The sequence below is a fragment of the Hylaeus anthracinus genome, unplaced genomic scaffold, assembly GCF_026225885.1.
Source record: "Hylaeus anthracinus isolate JK02 unplaced genomic scaffold, UHH_iyHylAnth1.0_haploid 11997, whole genome shotgun sequence".
Lineage (NCBI taxonomy): Eukaryota > Metazoa > Arthropoda > Insecta > Hymenoptera > Colletidae > Hylaeus > Hylaeus anthracinus.
The window spans coordinates 2,265,693-2,286,150 of NW_026534344.1; the positions used below are offsets into that span (position 1 = coordinate 2,265,693).

Genomic DNA, 20,458 nt, shown 5'->3' on the forward strand with positions numbered 1-20,458 from the left:
ATATATATATATATATATATATATATATATATATATATATATTTATATATATATTTATATATATATTTGTAATGAAAAATTCATTTGGTATGCATTATCACGAGAGAAGAATTAAGCTACTATGATAGAAAGCTGTCAAAGTGAATATAATGGATGAATCTCGATTCGTATCGTGTCTAGTATTACTTGGAAGAATTAGAAAAACAATTGGAGCGAACACGTTGCATGGAATGTATCGTGATCGAGTATTTTCGCGAAAATCGGATTTTTCGTCGTTTTTGCGCGCACTTTACGGATGCGATGTACCGATAAATCCCATGCCAAGTTTATCATTAACAGTAACCCGTGTTATTTTCGGTGTAATAAGTGAAACGAAAGCGGATAAGATTGCATTCATCCGGGTTATTTATTTTCCTCGTGATTTAATAATCTGTCGGTTGAGTAACGAGTAGTATAAATGGCAGTGTTGCAGTGGTCCCATCGTCAGTTTCGAAAAGTGTTGCAGAAGCGACTCTACTTCGAAACAATACGAAATCTCCAAAACCAAGAAGGTAAGCTAGAAGCAAGTAAACCGAATATAAAATTTTCACTTTCAATTTGCTTATTGTTTTCCATCAGTTTTCATACGTCGCGTCGTTTCAATTTATCAGATTCCGTTTGATTTCAGAACAGCAGCAGAGTCCAAGATGTTGGTCAAGTGTTTGGCGTTGTTCGCGTTATTAGCGTGTGTGGCTGCAGACCAAGGTTTGCTCTTTAAATTTCTTTTTCCTTGTGCATTCGCATCTTTAATAGTAATTCATAAAGCACAGTCCAACGCACGTACCATTAACAATATCAATTCTTCGACAGGTTCCTTGACCAGAGAGGCGAGATGTGGCGAACCTGTGGTGGACGTAAATATTAACAAGATCGTCGATGGCGAGGCATCCAAACCAGGCGCGTCTTTATACTTGTATATAATTTTCAACAAATTTCAATTAATTAGAAGAAAGTATTTTTTAATACGAATTCGCTGTAAAACTGACCTGCGATTTTTGGAACGTTCCAGACCAATGGCCCTGGATGGGTGCTTTGGGATACCGGAACCCGCAGGGTGTGGACGAACCTTTCTTCAAGTGCGCAGGTGCCCTGATCTCCACGAGACACGTTCTCACATCTGCTTACTGTGCGACAATGGAACCTGACCTGTACCTGGTTCGATTCAGTACCTTGAGCCCGACGAACACTTCCCACGTTGATATCCTAATCGACCAAGCGATCGTGCACGGCGAATACAACGAAAAAACGAAAGCACACGACGTCGCCATTCTCAAGCTGCAAAAGGATGCCATTCCTAGCAGTACGTGTACACGAAACAACGAGTTAATGCTTATTTTGTGCAAAAGAGAGGTGCTGGACTAATTTCTTTTTCTAATGTACAGATTCCCTCCTCCCCATCTGTCTCCCATTGGACCCACCTCTCTCGAACGATAACTACCACGGAAAATTGGTTACCGTTGCTGGATGGGGAATGACCTCCACAGGTGAGCGGACGTCTCTCTACTTGTAGCAACGAATAATTTATAGATTTCGTCGTGGAATGTTCTACCGAGCGCTGTTTTCTTTTCGTAGGTGGACCACAGAGCGACGTTCTCAAACACGCTACCATTCCCATCGTTCCCATACCAAGCTGCAGAGACTCTTACAGCGGACTGCCAAACCTGGTGATCAACGACCGCACCGTATGCGCTGGAAATAAAGATGGAGGAAACAACGCTTGCGACGTAAGTGTATTCGAGATTATGCAATTTCGACTTGTAATCTTATCGAGCCTTGGGATTAATCAATTTAATCGAATTAATTTTTACGATTACTATTTTCAGCGCGACAACGGTGCACCTCTGATGTTGAAAGCAGACGGCAAGTTCTACGCGATTGGTATCTTCTCGTACAGCTACAAATGCGCTCAACCTGGCTACCCTGCTCTCTTCACGAGAACCGCCGCCGAAAAAGAATTCATCATCAGAGCAATGAAGCAGTAATCGGAAGATACCGATCGACGAACATCTCGAAATATAATTTTAGATCGTGAATCAAATTCGTTGTTAATTTGTACGAGAATTTTATTTTTGCTTATGTACAAGGGATTCCATTAAAATTAATGAATATCCTCTATCTGCGACTACAATTTTCTGTACCTACCCAACGTCGCTATTTCGATCGTTATTCCTTATACATATTTTTATATTTACTTGATTCGTTGAATGTTCACCTTGGTTCTTTTGTAACTCTGCATTATGATAGTAATGATTTGAAGAAACAACAGGATCACAAAAATTGCTATCCATATGTGTAGATAGACAATGCAGGATATTTTCTGATGTACATACTCTTTAAGTAACTATGGAACTATACATTTGTTTATAATTTTTTTAATAGAACCATTAACTTTAAAAGGAATTCATTCATACCAATGGAGAATACAGTTTATGTACAATATTATATTAGCGTTGATAACATGTAACGTATAACAATTTTATTTTTTATTTATCATCGTAACCAACCCCCTTGTGAACACATGTACATCATCCTACTTTGGAATAAATATCGTGAAACTACAAACAAAACTCGTTGACTATTTAAATGGAATCGTTTAACCCCGGTTGTCCTATCGTTCACAGACAAATTGCGCTGCACAAGGTTACAAATGTTGTGAAGCTAATCAAGTTCGAAGTATTATCCTTCAATGAAGAGAAACAGCTGATACTGTAATCAATACTATTACATAAGTTTTATCCGGATGTTTTACTTTAGTAATTGTACGCGATAAGCTGGAAAACATCTGGACCGATTTCAATGAAACATTCGCTGCTAGATAGCTTACTCATCCAGTTACGCTATCTTAATCGGGGTCGGAGTAACAAATGAAAATCCAGGAGTACGTCATTTATGTCTCACGTCATTGGTGTTACACGTTCCAAAAGATTGTTACGTTCCGTATTTCTCTGCATCCTATTTTTGTCTTGCGACGAACTTTCTCTTTAACTATTATTCGCAAAATGTACGATTGTTTGAAAAACTTTCCCGTGTCTTCGACAGTTGTCAAGATCTGTTATCAATGGAAAGTACCAGTAAGCACCTGATTGGATAGTTGTTACGGCATCGTGGGTCACAGGTTTATCCCGAGATAACTGTAAAACAACAAGACAAACCACTGTACCCTAAGTATAAATGTAATTGGTGCGTGACTGTCACGGTCAGTACCGAAGAAATTTCCATCCGGAATCCAACGAAAGGTTACATCTATATAAACGGTATCTTCGCGGTAACTTTCGCAGCAAGCTCGCTTTCTGTTACAAATATAAAATTTCGCCTGTCACCTTCTACCAACATCTATTGTTTGCGCGTTTCCTTGTAACTGGATCCATTGCTTTCCGATTCAAGCTAAATTGGATTCAATTTTGTTCCAGGACATCAACAACGTCCAAGACGATGTTCAAAGGTCTGGCGTTAATCGCCTTGTTAATAATTGCGGCGTCTGCTCAAGGTTTGCGCTTTGAATTGTCTATTCTTCAATTCCACACAAAACTCTGTTACGCTCGATGTAACAGTGTCCCTATAAGTCCTATGAGTAAATATTGTAATAATAATTTTATTTTATTTTAATAATAACTAATCGTAATTGCCACAGTGAACGAGGACTGGACCAATATCTTGAAGCCTCCTGATTGCGGTGCCAGCAAAGTCGATCAGGTTACCAGGGTGATGGGTGGCGAACAAGCGAAACGAGGTATGCACGAGTATCGTACCTCATTATACAAGGTGTCCCAAAAGTCGGGGAGGAGCCGGAAATGGGGGGTAGCTGAGACGATTCTGAACAACTTTTTCCTTAGCGAAAATGTTGTCCGAGGCTTCGTTGAGGAGATATTAAGCGAAAACACCGACCAATCAGAGCGCGCGTAGACCGTTGGAGCGGCCGCGGTAGCGAAGGCTACGAGCTAAGCGGTCGCGCTTGTACGCGAACAAGTGACTCGACGTGCATCGAAGCATCGACCTAGCGCGTAGCCTTCGCTACCGCGGCCGCTCCAACGGTCTACGCGCGCTCTGATTGGTCGACGTTTTCGCTTAATATCTCCTTAACGAAGCCCCATCCGACATTTTTGCAAAGGAAATTGTTGTTCAGAATCGTCTCAGCTACCCCCCATTTCCGGCTCCTCCCCGACTTTTCGGACACCCTGTATACCTCGTTGTATTCTTTTCTCACAAAGCAATCTGATAGTTTGCATTCGAAAGAGATAAAAAAAGAAGTGAAATTATTCAACAGAGAAGAGCAAGACTCATACTCGCATTATGACTTAGGTGCCTGGCCCTGGATAGCCGCGTTAGGGTCTCCAAACGACCCTGGTACTACGAAACCAAAATGGCTGTGCGGGGGTGCCCTGATATCGTCGAGGCACGTTCTGACAGCTGCCCACTGCCTGCGATTAGTCGATCCGTACGTGGTTCGCCTCGGAGTCTTGACGCTAGACAGGTATGAAGGAAACGCGAATCAGACCGCTGAGGATGAAAGAATCGACCTAGACATCGAGTTGAAGATGGTGCATCCCGAGTACAACTCGACGACTAGGGCAAACGATGTCGCCGTTATCAAACTGAAGCAAGAGGTGCAGTTTACGGGTGAGTCTTCGTTTCGTTTATTTAAGAACGGTAAAAGAAGACGTTTCAAGACATTGTAATTTTCAGAACATATACATCCAATTTGTCTTCCTACGGTCGAGTCTATTATAAACGATCACCTAACTGGAAAGAATGTCACCGTTGCTGGCTGGGGAGCAAAGGCGGATGACGGTCAGTGATCTTCTTCCTCTATCGTACAAAATAACTGTTTTTTTTTTTAGTTACTTTGTTTAAGGTCACATCAACTACATGGTTATCAGTGACCGCGTTAATATCTACAATTCAATTACAATTTATTCATTGTTTCACGTTTCGTTAATATATCTACCAGTTTGAGAAATTCGTTTCTATCGTCGAGAATCGTCTGCATATTATTTAAAAGTTTGAATTCTACTCGATCGCGCTGCATTCCTTGACATTCTTCAATTAAACGTTTAACTGTGAGAGGCTCGTCGCAAAAGGTGCATGATGGTGGCTGTGATTTCGTTATTCTGTAACAATGGGTTAGATTCGTGTGGCCGATTCCCGATCTTGTTATCGCCACTTGTAGTCTTCTATTTGAAAATAATTTTGTAATATTGTAACTGTAATGGACTTTTTTTTAATTTTGTATTTCCACAGGAGGACCATACAGCGACACTCTCATGCAAGTGGAGATGCCAGTCGTAAATCTCAGTGATTGCATAGACACTTACCAGATATTGCTGCCAGAGACCGTTGTCGACAATAGCTCGTTGTGCGCTGGAGCCGCAGAGGGAGGAAGAGATACCTGCAAGGTGGCTACCTTCAACTTCGCTTGAATTGCAGGCGTATCGGAAATAAACGATAGATTACAATTGCTTTTCCAGGGTGACAGTGGTGGACCTTTGATGTACGCCATGAATGGTACCTACTATCAGGTCGGGATCGTTTCTTTTGGCTTCAGTTGCGGCATACCTACGGTTCCTGGCGTCTACGCCAGAGTCACAGAGTTTCTCGACTTCATAAACACGTCATTGGGCAAATAAAACAGAATGTCGATCATCGAAGATCTTGCGAAATAACGGAATAACCTAGAATCCTTCTGGATTCTTGCGAAAAGATCTGAAAGCATTTTGCTTCTAATCGTTCGCTGTTAATTTATACAAATACTCGACAGCTGTACTTCTACAAAGAATACCACTAAATAGCACGTATTTCAAATACTTATCGCTATAATTTCTCGTATCTATTCATCATTTATCTTCTATGTATCGTAGTTAGGTTTAGTTTTGTTAGAATGTTGTTAGAATTGTTCGCTGTTGATTTATACAAATAATTGACGTCGTGTCTAATGGATACCATTGCGGTCTACCTGGGTACCCTGCCACCTGCACCAGAGTCACGGAGTACCTCGATTTCATCAATGAATCGATAGAAAAATTACAACCAACGAACGAATATCCGTCGCTTCGGATCGTCGTGGAACATTTCTGATTTCGAAAGTGCTTCGTACGTCTCGAAAATGAATTTTAAACCGCGGATATTACAAATTCTTTGTTAATTCACACTACCATCTTACACTTATAATAAATGTTTGAAGTTTGTGTGAAGCAACCGATGGTGGTGAGGGCACGGATAACTTTATTCTACAAAATAAAATAAGAGAATGTAACAGGAGTACGTCTTTGTTTATTTTTATTATACTTGATTTGGAACAAATCTTACACACTGATACACACGAATCTCGAAGAAAGCAATTTTGTCACGACCTGTAGCGGTTAATGACTTCTATTAACAAAGAGCAGCCAGATGAAGAGCAAGGGACGAGCAAGGAGCAAGCGTGGTAGGTAAACACGTATCAATTTCGAGCACGTTCAAGATTGTCAAACTGTTTTCGTGATATTCAGATATGCTACATCCCGTCTGTCTTCCTATCGACGAGCCTCGAGTATACGATGACTTTTATCAAAAAAATGCTACCGTCGTTGGATGGGGATCCACCGCATATGGTGATTAATAGACTGCGGATCTTTATGATTTTCTTTATAGAAAATTTGAACGTGCAATAAATTACAAAATGCGAGCAATACGCAAGAATATAAAAAAAAGATTGAAAATAAAGTTCATGTTATAATATTTTGTAGAATAAAATATATTCCTATTTAGGTTCAATTTTTGTAGGTACGTTCGCGAAGATTTTATTTCGCATAAAGATACGCAGCCTAGCGATTAATAATCCACGTTTTATCGCGGTACTTGATTCAAGCACAGAATTTTTCATTGAACGTCTCTTTCTTCTTGTGATTTTTTTAGTTGGCCCAACGAGCGACATTCTCATGCAGGTGCAGGTTCCTGTAGTCAGTGTGGATGATTGCGCCGAATCTTATAACGATAATTACGCGAAGATCACGAATAGCTCGATATGTGCTGGATACAGCGAGGGAGGAAAAAGTGCTTGTCAGGTGAGGATATAGAGGTATACCGCTAGGCAGATGCGCAGAAGACAGGGCTGCTCATCATTTGAATCGTAATTGGTTCTTGTAGGGTGACAGCGGAGGACCTCTAATGTATGGCAACGATACAACCTTTTATCAGATAGGTGTAGTTTCTTTCGGCTACAAATGCGGTCAACCGAAATATCCTGACGTCTACACTAGAATTACCGAGTTCCTCGACTTCATTACATCAGCAATGAAACAACAATAACGATTAACGTCTACTTCCTATGTAGCATATTTTAATTCCTTTCAATTATTGTAATTACTTGCGTGTAACGTGAACATGGTTAAAGTTTCATCTTTGCAATAAAAAGAAAAAAATTGTTTAATATATCGCATGTATGTGTCTCATCCCGGATGTTTTATTAGCGGATAACAGTTTATTCATCTGGGTTATCAATTTTGCACTTTACATTGTAACGTATCGACCGCGTAAACACGATATACGCGTATCGTAAGTATTGCTCGAGTTAAAGGTCTGATATTTGAGGATTTCTGCTGTTTTCCTAAATATCTGTATAAATACCAGCGTCGCGCCGCTCTCGCTGTCAGTTTCGGGGAGTATTTTAATAGCTTTACTTCGTTTGTATACATTTGGTCCCAGGACAGCAGCCGTCCGATATGTTAGTCAAGTGTTTGGCGTTAATTGCCATACTGGTGTACGCGGTACCTGCTCAAGGTTCGTGCTTTAATAATTTAATTGTTCATTTTAACCGTTTAAAGCATGCAAAATCTATATCGAATTTATTTTACACATTAATACAATGATATATTACACGATATAAAAATATTTTAACACGCTCAGAGCAATTGCTACATGTAACGCTCCACTGTATTCGAAATACGCGATGCATTTATCGGGAATAACATAAATTTTTCAGCTGGCGTGGTGAATCCGAAGGCCTTGCGGCCACCATCGTGCGGTCGCAGCACGGTGCCACGTATCGTACCTTTCGTGATAGGTGGTGAAAAGTCAAAACCAGGTATGTACAACTCCAGACCTCGTTTGCATCGTATTCGATTTCCCAACAATCAATCTGCCACGATTGGTGAACTTTGACATTGATAACAGCGAGTCCATTTACTAAAGCAAAAAATTATCAACGAGCTCTCCGATACACCCATAACATGGTCGTAAAAAGTATCAACTGTATCAAGAATATTTGACAAGAGAATTAATTACTTGGAAAATAGGATATTTACAGTTTTTCTATGACATAGGTGACTGGCCGTGGATGGCCGCGTTGAAATACACTTTCCCACCAAAATTCAAGTGCGGAGGTACCCTGATATCATCGAGGCACGTTATGACAGCTGCTCACTGTATATTAGGGAACGAGCCTGTCATGGTTCGGATGGGTGTCGTGGAATTGGAAAAAGATGGCAACAGACCTATCGACGTTGAGGTCGAAGAGAGAATAGTTCATCCTGATTACGATGTGAAGCAGACCTTGAATGATATCGCCATTCTCAAACTGAAGGATGAGGTCACATTTACTGGTGGGTGTCCATTAACACCTTCGAGGATTGAGACGGACCCTGTCTATCGGGTTGAGACCGATTATTATTTTCTGTAATTTTTAGACTATCTGCACCCCGTTTGTCTCCCGCTGGACAACCCGCTCAACAGCGATAGATTGGACGGTGAAATGGTTACCGTTGCTGGCTGGGGTAGTGTGTACGTAGGTGAGGGCTCGCCTATGTTTACATGATCTTAGTTAGCTACGAAAATGATACAATGTATCCGCGTAGGGAAACCTGTAGACGGTTATAGTTGAACATTTATTTCTTTGTGTTTCCATAGGTGGACCAATGAACAATGAGCTCATGCATGTGAAGCTTCCTGTAGTCAATATCGACAAGTGCAAAGAGGATTATAAACCCCATCCACTGCTGGTGGTCAACGATAAAATGATGTGCGCTGGATTGGAGAAGGGAGGAAAAGACTCTTGCCAGGTAACAGTATTTTAAAGCTATCGATAGATATTTAATTAAATATTTTGACTGTCTTTTTACTTTGAAATCTTCACTTGCAGGGTGATAGCGGAGGACCTCTGATGTACACCAATGACACAGATTACTACGTGGTCGGCATTGTTAGTTTCGGGTGGGAATGCGCTGAACCCAACTATCCAGGTGTCTACACTAGAGTTGCAGATCATCTGGACTTCATTAATACGTCGATGGAAAAATGATCGATAAAGCTCGAATCGTTTTTATAAAGTTAGTTCATACGACAGATTGTTTCGAACGATGAAAATAAATAAAATCTGGTAAGGATCCAATATGTTACAAAAGTATTGTTATTTTAACTAATTCTGACTAGATCCTCCTTCCTACATTATTTGTTAAACTATTTGGACTAAGTATATCTATGTGGAAAATAACAGTTAATTATCTTTGCAACTTAAAATTAAGTATATCTCGCGACGTCGAAAATGTTTTTCGATATCAGAATCTCGCACCTTCTCACACACGGAATCAATAAATATATTCTTATTTTTGCAACGTGGAAAGAATGACGCCAATGTACTTGATGATTCTAACTTTTTAATTTAAAATTAGCGCCAAAAATTGAACCCGTGGCGCCATCGGTGGCAAAACGTCCAAGTTTGTCGTCAAATAGTTCCTATTTACTGCCGCTAGATGGCGCACGAATATAAAATTTATCGACATTAGAATTTATTGTAAAAATTTATAGTTTAAACATATTTTCTCAATTGGATATTAATATTACAATGCTGGTAGCATAATTACAAGATGATTGTCGAATATTTTATAATAATTTTAAAGTCGGTAAAAATTACGTCGTTGACGTCATCTAGCGGCAAGACACAAAAACTATTTCACGATGAACTTAGGCGTTTTGCCACCGATGGCGCCACTGACATCACATTACCAACGTTAGTTTCTTCACATAATTTTTTGTATAATATTCAAGAATGATTTCCTGATTATACTACAAGCATTGTAATATTAATTTTTAACTGAAAATACATGTTTAAACTACATCAATTTTAATGTCAATTGACTTCATACTTGTGGCGTTATTTAGCGACAAGAAACGAGAACTATTTTCACGACAAGCTTGGACGTTTCGCTACCGATGGCGCCACGGTTTCAATTTCTAGTAATAAATCGAAAATACCCTATCTGAATTTGGTATTACTGATAGAACAGCTGTTTTAATTTACTCCAATCTAATCATGATGACAGATAGAGTATAACAGAAAGCATTTATTTAGAGCCGACTATGAGTAGTCTAGTATTGTGAATTTTGTTGATTAATAAATAAAATTAGTAAAAATGGCAATGAGAAATTTAACGGAACCATTCATTTTGATGCGGAATAATGCATTACAAAGCAAACACATATATGCTGAACAGGTATAGTATAACCTTTAACTATTGGAAGATTAGTGACATTAACCCTTTACAAAAGATTTTAAATTGACACAGTGTAACTTACCTTTCCAGAATCTGTCCGATCGAATGGCGTTAGTGGCTCCAGAGACTGGCAGTTCCGATAGTGTAGAATTAAGTAACATCAATTTGGAAAGTAACGCGCCACCTGTTTGGATAGATGCTTTGGAAGAGACACAGTATATTTTAAGTAGATTACGAGTAAAGATAGACAGCCTAATAGAGTTACAAGCTAAACAGTTAACCAGACCAACATTAGACGATACGTCAAAGGTTCGTTTATGATTTGATTGGGATAGTTGAAAAATATGAATTGTTGAGTACACAGCATCAGTCGTACTTGCAATCGTTTTGATTTATTTTGATTACTTAATTGTTAGAGAGCATATCGTTAAAAACATGTCTACAGGAAGAGAGACAAATGGAGCAACTAACGCGAGAAATAGGACGCGCATTTTCGAGCGGTTACCGCCAGGTACAATCTATTAAAACTACTGCCAGACACAATAACAAACCTGTAGAGCGTCGGTTAGCCTCGAACGCAGTTATGGCTCTTTCCACTGCTTTGCAAGAATTGGGTTTTCGATACAGATCAGCTCAGAATTACTACTTAACACGTACGATTTATACGATTTTCCGAAATTAGAAATATTTCAAATAAATTCTTAAAACAATTTTTACGATTATAGAGGTAAAATCGAGAGAAGAGAGGAGCAATCAATTTTTTACCGAAGATCAATCTATATTTTCAAATAACACTGGAACAGACACATGGTTAATGGAATCCAGTGAAACAAACTCAGAGACTTGGCACGTCAATGAACAACGACAAGATTCCGTACTTTTACAACTGGAAGATACGGAAGATAGAATAAAGTTAGCAGAGGAAAGAGAAGAACAAATTGGCAGCATAGTTCAAAGTATAGCGGATCTTCGGTATATATTCAAAGTAAGGAACTCAAACAGTACCTTTGGTACAGTAGAAATTTATATAATATAAAATTTTAAGCAAGAAACTTTGTCTGAACAGGACTTAGCAAATATGGTGCAGGATCAGGGCACTGTCTTGGATAGAATCGATTTTAATATTGAGCAAACGCAAGTACAGGTACAGGAAGGCTATAAACAATTGAAAAAGGCGGACTCTTATCAGAGAGCCAATAAAAAATTGTACTGTATAGTCATTCTTGCAGCGGCAATTATCGTAGTTAGTTTTCTTTTCATCATATTTAAGACGTAAGGCACGATATCCATATGAATTGGGCAAAAAGTAATATGTAGACAATTCTTGATGGGAAACATATTTAAAACACGTATTCTGCGCGGGAAAAATTATTTATAGACGATATTATAAATATCGTAATAAGTGAGATGAGCAGGAGAATGGTGCCGCACTGATAATTCGAATTTCGCTAACGCTGTTTTTTGATATCCAATAACAATGACTGTTACTTCTTTTTTGGAGTAGCGCGTAGGGAACTAATGCTAGTGTACAGTGATTCCTAAATATAATTTATCATTACAAAGAAATTCTTCTTTTACAAGGTTTCGAAAGTTACATTAATGTTTTTAGCTTATGACAACACAAACTGTTCTCCTGTTCGTAAAGTCATTCCAATTAGTAACGAAATGTGCGGGGCATCGTTCGTTTCGTAATCATACATGTCGGAGTTAACCGTATTTTAAGTTTAGGTTGATTGTAATATATATTTATATTAGAAACATGGTTGCTACACGAGATAATTTATAACCAAGCTCGTACTCTTGAACGAACGAAAGAGAGGGGTGGGGGAAACATCCAACGTGTTCATACATAAAACCAAATTTGTCAAATGAATAACAAGAATACCTGTGAATAAATTAATTACCATATAGTCACTTCACTGTTTTAGAAAGTATTCGTGGTCAAGCTTAACACATCTATGTAATGTTATTCTTTCTCTAATAAAAGAATTATATTTCAGCAAACTTGACTGTATAAAAATAACATTCATTTAAACAGTGGATATTTTTTTTTTTTTTATTTCAAACTGAGCAATACGTATATTTACATATGATATCTACATAATTTATTTAAATCTCATTCGTCTAACAAGCACGGTATTCAATCTTCTAAAAATCTTATACGTAAGTTGAGTTTTAAAAAAATACTACCCTTACAAAGTATAGACGATTTTCTTGCTTGCAAATATGATATACGTATTTATATACAAATTTAGTTTTTTTTTTTTTTGGTTCTCAAGTTTTTCTCTCCACGCGAGCTATAGTTGGCGGCACAGCTAACTCGAAAACATACAGAAATATGCAATATGCATTTTCTTTTATAATGCAAGTTTCTTATACTAAATAAATGTTCATCAAAGTGTATAATAATGTTCCTAATTTCATAATCAACAAATGGTCATGGGCTCAGTTAATGCTAGTCCAGAATGCATAACGAAGATAATGAAGAAGTATAAAACGAACCACGTTTTTGAAAATGTCAGATGACAAAACCTGAACATTTTTGTTCAAAAAACAAAACAAATTATGCATCATGGGACTATCGAACGAAGATGTTTTTCTCACGACAATAGAGTCTGGTAAGTATTATTACCGCAGATCTACCGACTAAACCAGAAAATGGATACCATCCATTGAGATGGTCTAGTAATTCGCGTTGTTTAATTTAAACAAAACGAAGCGACGATTAATTGAGCACTTGGAGCTCATTTCGAGAGGGGGAATGTAAGATTATTTAATCCTTTCCTCGTTCTCAAGTTTCTCTCCCCACTCTGTCCAAAGTTGGCGGCACGGCCAACTCGTAATTGGACTCGAGAACATGTGGAAACAAATAATATGCAATATGCACTTTCATTTTTTTGTTATAACGCTAATTTCTTATAATAATTAAGTATTCGTTAAACTATAAGTTGTAACAATAAAACTTGTGCAAGCTTTATGTTACAATTTACGTATAAAGCATCGACGGACAAAATATAAGAGATAAGAAATTGTACAAAAAAAAGTATCGATAAGAATTTCAACGCGTTCCCATTAATTCAAAATAGAACTCGGTACTGCAACAAATGCTGTTCTTGGTTCGTATAAAGGAACGCGTACCGATTCTGCGTAGAAAATATAAAAACGTGATTCAACGGATAGATATACCTTTTCATTGTGAAATTTACAATATTATAATTCGAACTCTAATTTTCATTCAACGAATATAATCGACAGTTTTATCTGCATACTTTCTTTGCTCATTCTTGATACACGTGAATCCGTCAGTACGTCGTTGTACCGGTACTCCCAAATCAGACACAATTTTCGCGCATACGCGTTGAAACTGGCATCGGTGAAACGTCATAATCGAGTAAACACTAGTATCAACACCCTTGATGGGCTGCTTCTGACGCTCGTAATACTGACTACGCGTGTAGCTGTTGACGAAAATTGTGTCGAATCTGATAACGCTGTGTCGCACGTTCACTATTAGCAGTGTCTGAATGCACAACAACCGAGATCGAAAAATTTACACACATTTACACCGTTGGGAGGATTGTGAAGGTTTAGCTCATGAGCTGGAGGTATTTAAAATGTGAGCTAAGATCCCAAACGCTCCCCCAAGTATGTATCGTACAAAGTTGTCCCCGACCAGAGGACCCAGGGCGTACAGACCAGGTCTCGGCGCTTTAACCACCTCGTAGGTGAAATTGTCAACGTCGATTGGATTCAATTTACGGTCTATGGGCTTATCAGGCAATCTTCCGAGGCCGATACCGTTACCTTCCAGATAGGACAGGTCAGGCTTGTACCCTGCGAATAAATATTTCCTTATAATTGACACTTGCGTAAATACAGCCAAACCTCGATTTAAGCTCCACCAAAAATCAAGGTTTTACCGTAGTCTACTGATTAGAGGTATAGTCGCTGAAAGGGATCTTGTGAGGTCGTAAACCGAAACGGTAATTATTGGTTTATTGGGCCAGGTAACTGATCCGTAGGACGACCTCACAAGATCCCTTCCAGCGACTACAGTCCCACGGTACGTACCGATGAGTATAGCCACGACAGATACGCGAAACACCCTAAGCTGTCCATCAGGAGCTAGAAGTGTGACCACTCGGCTCTGGGACTCGTCTACATCCATGCTATCGCCTCCATTTCCGTCGAAACCGATCAGCGAGTATCCTTGCAACGCTCTGTAGAGAGGGTAATTGGTACCCCCGTCGGCCATCATCTCGTAAACCTTATGGTATTCGGGATACATGGAACTGGGGAGTCCCTGCAACCTGTCGAACTTGGTGTGATATATCCTCTCGTCTTTCGATTTACTCCATTCGCTCGACGGATCCCGGAACGCGTGCAACACGGGTATACCTCGGAAACGAGCAGCGATTATCGCGTCAGCTGCGCTAAGTCCAGCGCCGATTATAAGAACAGGCTCGACGCGGTCTGCCAATTCTTCATCTGTAATCGCACCAATCGATCGTTCAGGGTTATCGCGTGCCAAATCGAACGACTTACGAGACAACACGCGAATTTCGTCGAAACACTTTCGGGACGGATTAAGATACGGACTTGAGAATCTTACCCAGGTGCATACGCCAGCTGGAGGACTTCCAGATATCAAGGAGGGAAATTTTATTTCTGAAAACTGCCTGACGTTGGCGTTTACAGTCGTCGCGTTTAGTTTGAAATTCTATCTATGCTCGTTACGTATAGGATAATCTGTTACGAATCACTTTGCATAAAGAATTATGAGCGAATGCCAGCAAGAGAGACGTTACTCAATTTGTCAAGTCAGGTTGATCCAAAAATTATTGAATTTTTCAAAGAATGACATCATGCCACTGGATTAGATTAGATTATTCCTGTGGTCGCAGATGTGAAATGTCGAAAGCGTCTAGCAGGAAAGGGAATGAGAGAACATTCACGTACCGTGATATTGATCGACCAGACGATCTAATCTCGACTCCAGGTCATTCAGATCATGCGTCACCCACTCGGGATGTGAATCTTCCCCAAGTATTCCTAACTGATTGGACAAATCGGTGGTGCCCGTGGCAAGAACGGCACGTTTGCATCGATATCGGAACACTTTTCCAGTTTTGTTCTCGAACCCCTCCACCAGCCATCCGTAACGATTGTCTGTCTCGTCGGCATTCGAAACGCGGGCTGGCCTCACCGAAGTAACCGTAGTTCCGCTGCAAAACGATACCCGAAGTCAAGTTATATAACGAGTAATCAAGTACCGGTAGATAACCAGTAGAGACAGTGATTTTATTGGTGTGTTTACGTTATCTAAGCTATACAAACCATCGAAAGAATTGCTCCAATCCTTTTCTGCGAACATAGTCTTTATAGTAGGCGGCTACGGTGCCTACGGAAATTCTGCTAGTCGTTTTACTCGCGTTCAGCCTTTCTTGGAACGCGCATGGTCCACCCTCCGTTGAATTAGTTGTCCGAAGTAATTCGGACTCCACCATCTTCTCCCATTGCCGTATCTCCAAGTCTGGTAACGACATCCATCGATTCAAGCTGATGGTCAACACGTTTGGATCCATCGTCTGAAGTCGAATACATTCGTAAAGATCAAACTAAAACCTAACTAAAGCCTGACTTAAAGCTTATTCATCGTTTATTATTCCTACCAAATTTTTTCCATCCCCAGTCCGCGCGTTTGATAGATTACCTGCCAGGCACCACCAGGTTGACCTTTCCCAAGCACGACGTGATCGATGACTTTGTGTTCGGGATGCTGATCAACGGATTTCCACGTGAGCAGAGACGGCACGTCGAGACCAGCATCCACGCAAGGATGTTGAAGTTGGTCCATCAGAAGAGCCAAAGGTCGACCACCCACTCTACCCTCTATCCCGGAAGAGAGGTGTTCGAGTTTGCAGCGCGTGCTGCGAGCCAATCCTCTCCCTTGGCTCCTCGATTCGCATCGATCAGACTTGCTCTGCTGCCACCTATTGCTCGTCCCGTTTCTGGTTTCGTCGTCCATGGACGTGGGGCTGCACTCCTCCGGTCTGGTGCTGAAGTGCAGTCTCGCGGTGAGCATCTCGTCCCCGGGATGTGGCTCGCCGGTATAGTATGGCCAGTTCCCGGCGAGCATGTAAGAAAGACATATTCCGCTGGGTCCATTTCCTAAATCAAACACAATCGTAAGCCAATGGAGCTCGAGTCAGTCCCCAACACTAATTTATAAGTGTTGGGCGCCGGTTTGGGACTTATAAGGTCCAACGTGATCGCCATCTTTGAGAGTAAACCACACGCGCTGTCTGTATGACGAAGCACTAATTAGTTTTCTTAAGCAAAGACTTTATTTCTTGTAAAATATGTAACGAGTGAATTGTAAGTGAATCATTAAGGATGTAGTAAAATTTTAATCACCATATGGTCGATGCATGTAGTTTTTTTCTCAAAGAGGGCGATCTCCAATACAGTTTTGATTATGCAACTCCTTACAAAAAAGATTTGCTAAACTCTGTTCTAATCTATTTTATAATGCAGGTTGAGGATTCATCTCTCTTAACGCATCGTGGACCGCGTCGTTTATTTCTAAATCGAATATTCCCGGAGGACGACGTAAACTCTTTCAAAGTAACGTTGCTTGAAATGATATATCACGGAACACGTTATCTCGAATTATTTTATTTCGAGAGATAAATATTTAAATAATCACATAATATACTCCAGATAACGAAATCTACTTCGTTAGCAATAAAAGATTAATAATCACTCGATTCGAGCACGAGCGACAGTATGTAACGATAAGTTTAATCGTCGGTCATCTTCAATAATAACCGTAACTACCAATTGCAACGAACGACCGTGAACCGTTATCGAAAGCGATCGATTTGATTGATCATTTGGTCGCAATTACTTCTGATCATTCTTCATTCAATGAAACCATTCGATCACCCAACTTGGAATGCACGGTTCCGTTTACGTTCTCGTAGTTGTTTCGAAGGTCACTGCTGCATCCTTTACGCGTGTAGCGGTTTGTTTTCTTTTTAGGTGAGAAGCACCGCGCGGTAAACACCTGTTGCATCGAAAAGGTGTTCCGAATCTTTCTCTATATTTAAAAAAAAATACAAAGGACGTTTAATATTTGGAAACCACCTAACGTGGTTTCCCCCCAAAAGTAAAGGAAGAAGAGAAAGAGGAAGAGGAGGAAGAAAATCGTTCCGCTTGTTATCGATCTTGAAAGGATTAACGGTTTCAATGTTTAATTGGTCCACGATGCGTTGGAATCGAATACCGTCGATCGCGGTTTCGGTATTAAACGAGCCATACCTATAATGACCACATCCTTATAGACGACGTTGCGATCGTCGTCGTCGTAACAATTTTGCATCGCTTCTCCGATTTCAAGGACTGCAACAAACGATTAAAAATATTCGATTAAATTTACTCGAGACGAAAGTGAACCGTCCGCGTCACGGAAGCGCTTAATAAGCCTCGTTAAAACGACGATTAGTACTTTCTCGAGCGTCCCGCGACCACGCGTATTTAATACGAAAAACAGACAATAAAAACAGGAAACGGCGGAGATAATTTATATCCGTCGTTGGAAACGAGCGTAAAGTGTCAAGAGAAATTTACTGCTGGCTAGTAGGTGTAAAACAAGATAGTAGGAACGTTCGACCGCGCCATTATACAGGGTGTCCCAAATATGTTGGAGGTCCGTGAAAAGGGTGGTTCAGGGGGTGATTTGAAACAACTTTTTCCTTAGCGAAATTGTTGTCCGAGGCTTCGTTGAGGAGATATTAACGAAAAACACGGACCAATCAGAGCGCGCGTATACCGTTGGAGCGGCCGCGATAGCGATGGCTACGCGCTAGGTAGCCGCTCTCGTACGCGAACAAGTGACTCGACGTGCATCGAAGGACATTGACGCGGCCGCTCCAACGGTATCCGCGCGCTCTGATTGGTCAATGTTTTTCGTTAATATCTCCCCAACGAAGCCTCGGACAACATTTTCGCTAAGGAAAAAGTTGTTTCAAATCACCTGCCAAACCACCCCTTTCAAGGACCTCCAACATTTTTGTGACACCCTGTATTAAGACTCGTGTAATATTTCTATTGTGTCGTGGAAGCACGATCGACGGGATGCGCGTTAAATTTCACCATTCATTGTTGATCGATACTCGCTGCACAAGACGAGTAGTTTTGTAAATAATTGAAGCGACGCGATTGTACAACGTGGACGGAAATCGATTCTGTTGATAACGACGATTCTCCTTCGATGATGTTTCATTTTTCATAGATGCATGCAAGACGAGATAACGATTTTTCAATAATGCCAGTAGTTTTTTTTTTTTTTTTTCTACGATACAATCTACGGTGTTCGCAGTGAGCGAAGGTGACCTTTATCGCAAGAAGCGGATTTGTTCGGTAGCGACGTCGCGGTGCCGCGACATTGCGCAACAGATCCCATTGGACACATCGTAATTTGATACAAACTATCGTGCAAAAGTAAGCGTTTCCCTCGTTAATCGCGCAAATCATCGCGCGACTAATTCCAGTCACGTTGCGCGTGCAAAACGAGCGAACGGATCTCTATTATAATCTGATGAAACACGTTTTCTTGATGTTTATGCACAGTCATCGCATGATATTAACCCTTGGGGACTGAAAGTATCGACTGACACCACACGTGCTCAGATTACCTTATCTCGCTTAATTTATTCGACTCTACGATTATTAATTGTTGCTTGGGAAAACAGATCTCTCGAAAAGAGAGTCTACGGAAATTAATGAGAATTCTACCGTTAACCAGAATTAACTTTCTCCTCAGAAATTCGATATTTGCAAATTTCGAAGCGGCTCGTAACATTGTTTTCGATCGCAGTTCGCACGGCGTGGATTACGAAGCGACTAGGAATAGCTCGGGTCGAATGCAAAAGAAAATAATTTAAACGGTGGAACGTCGAAAACGTTTGGTATGGTTCGATTCCATTGTAACCGTGTCGACAAGAATTAACGCGTAAGCCACACGATGGTATTCGATAAGACAATACCTCGCTACTTGAATAGTCGACGATGCGTCATGATTATGGTGGCCGAAAAAAATGTACACACTGCAGGAAACGTTAATGATACAAGCCAAGGGAAACGATGCTAACCAGTATGAAAATGGATATCGTTACTACTATAATAATTTCTTAAAAATGGTTCGAATTTCGTCGTGGAAGTTGCAGCGAGTATATTAATCTTCCCCATCGTGTGACTACTAGTTTACGCGACATCTGCGTATAAACATATTTCAATGGTAAACAAAATCGATATTTCAAGCAGCAGGGGCACGATTACTCCTGTAACACTCCTCCCCCGCAGGTGCACTACCGGTCGAACTCGGCCTTTCTTTTTTTCCTGCGAGCAGGAAACTCGCATAACGACAGTCTATGCGCGTGTATACATAGAGTGGACCATGACCAGGTTGACCTCTGAGGCGTCCTTGCGCGACGAGTTCCTTTCCCAGATTCCAGGGAACGCTGGAATGGTTACACACGCGTCAATATACGCGACAACTCGAGTAGTCTTCGCCAACAATTTCCCGATTACGTTCGGTTTCCAACTGAGCGACAGGGACGAAGAGAATTTTATTTGTTAGGTGCAAAAATGAATTCTTTACCTCTATACAGGGTGTCCCAAAAGTCGGGGACGAGCCGGAAATGGAGGGTAGCTGAGACGATTCTGAACAACAATTTCCTTTGCAAAAATGTCGGACGGGGCTTCGTTAAGGAGATATTAAGCGAAAACCCCGACCAATCAGAGCGCGCGTAGACCGTTGGAGCGGCCGTGGTAGCGAAGGCTACGCGCTGAGCGGCTGCGTCAATATCCTTCGATGCACGTCGAGTCACTTGTTCGCGTACGAGAGCGGCTACCTAGCGCGTAGCCATCGCTATCGCGGCCGCTCCAACGGT

At 40.6% G+C, this 20,458-nt stretch overlaps 6 protein-coding genes across 7 annotated transcripts in view; 5 read left to right on the forward strand and 1 right to left on the reverse strand.

Moving 5' to 3' along the window:
• LOC128889557 (transmembrane protease serine 9-like) overlaps positions 1-5,663 on the forward strand; it is a 13,225-nt gene extending 7,562 nt beyond the window's left edge. Inside the window, exons 14-26 of the mRNA XM_054147280.1 lie at positions 668-744; positions 850-936; positions 1,049-1,339; positions 1,422-1,523; positions 1,612-1,763; positions 1,863-2,017; positions 3,216-3,275; positions 3,450-3,526; positions 3,671-3,769; positions 4,339-4,656; positions 4,723-4,827; positions 5,278-5,432; positions 5,505-5,663. Coding sequence (XP_054003255.1) covers positions 668-744; positions 850-936; positions 1,049-1,339; positions 1,422-1,523; positions 1,612-1,763; positions 1,863-2,017; positions 3,216-3,275; positions 3,450-3,526; positions 3,671-3,769; positions 4,339-4,656; positions 4,723-4,827; positions 5,278-5,432; positions 5,505-5,663 — 1,837 coding nt within the window. The remainder of the gene's footprint in view (positions 1-667; positions 745-849; positions 937-1,048; positions 1,340-1,421; positions 1,524-1,611; positions 1,764-1,862; positions 2,018-3,215; positions 3,276-3,449; positions 3,527-3,670; positions 3,770-4,338; positions 4,657-4,722; positions 4,828-5,277; positions 5,433-5,504) is intronic.
• Positions 670-2,154, forward strand: LOC128889903 (venom protease-like). The gene is made up of 6 exons (XM_054147971.1): positions 670-744; positions 850-936; positions 1,049-1,339; positions 1,422-1,523; positions 1,612-1,763; positions 1,863-2,154. Exons 1-6 carry the CDS (start codon positions 687-689, stop codon positions 2,019-2,021), a joined length of 849 nt encoding a protein of 282 aa, XP_054003946.1. The 5' UTR covers positions 670-686; the 3' UTR covers positions 2,022-2,154.
• A 763-nt stretch (positions 5,664-6,426) lies between the features above and the next one.
• LOC128889559 (venom protease-like) lies at positions 6,427-7,323 on the forward strand. The gene is made up of 3 exons (XM_054147281.1): positions 6,427-6,460; positions 6,931-7,079; positions 7,162-7,323. Exons 1-3 carry the CDS (start codon positions 6,427-6,429, stop codon positions 7,321-7,323), a joined length of 345 nt encoding a protein of 114 aa, XP_054003256.1.
• A 317-nt stretch (positions 7,324-7,640) lies between these two features.
• Positions 7,641-9,395, forward strand: LOC128889902 (venom protease-like). The gene is made up of 6 exons (XM_054147970.1): positions 7,641-7,794; positions 7,997-8,098; positions 8,337-8,615; positions 8,700-8,801; positions 8,920-9,071; positions 9,152-9,395. Exons 1-6 carry the CDS (start codon positions 7,737-7,739, stop codon positions 9,308-9,310), a joined length of 852 nt encoding a protein of 283 aa, XP_054003945.1. The 5' UTR covers positions 7,641-7,736; the 3' UTR covers positions 9,311-9,395.
• A 924-nt stretch (positions 9,396-10,319) lies between these two features.
• LOC128889692 (syntaxin-16) lies at positions 10,320-11,942 on the forward strand. Its single transcript, XM_054147548.1, has 5 exons — positions 10,320-10,502; positions 10,593-10,811; positions 10,948-11,155; positions 11,228-11,487; positions 11,569-11,942. The coding sequence occupies exons 1-5, from the start codon at positions 10,422-10,424 to the stop codon at positions 11,776-11,778; spliced, it is 978 nt and encodes a 325-aa protein (XP_054003523.1). The 5' UTR covers positions 10,320-10,421; the 3' UTR covers positions 11,779-11,942.
• A 1,435-nt stretch (positions 11,943-13,377) lies between these two features.
• LOC128889686 (oxidative stress-induced growth inhibitor 1-like) overlaps positions 13,378-20,458 on the reverse strand; it is a 12,295-nt gene continuing 5,214 nt past the window's right edge. For both annotated transcript variants that reach the window (XM_054147538.1, XM_054147537.1), the window contains exons 2-7: positions 17,826-17,906; positions 16,216-16,673; positions 15,840-16,090; positions 15,462-15,727; positions 14,574-14,990; positions 13,378-14,336 (exon numbers count right to left, since the gene is read on the reverse strand). In XM_054147538.1, the coding sequence (XP_054003513.1) occupies positions 14,095-14,336; positions 14,574-14,990; positions 15,462-15,727; positions 15,840-16,090; positions 16,216-16,673; positions 17,826-17,886 (1,695 nt within the window). In that variant the 5' untranslated portion in view covers positions 17,887-17,906 and the 3' untranslated portion in view covers positions 13,378-14,094. The remainder of the gene's footprint in view (positions 14,337-14,573; positions 14,991-15,461; positions 15,728-15,839; positions 16,091-16,215; positions 16,674-17,825; positions 17,907-20,458) is intronic.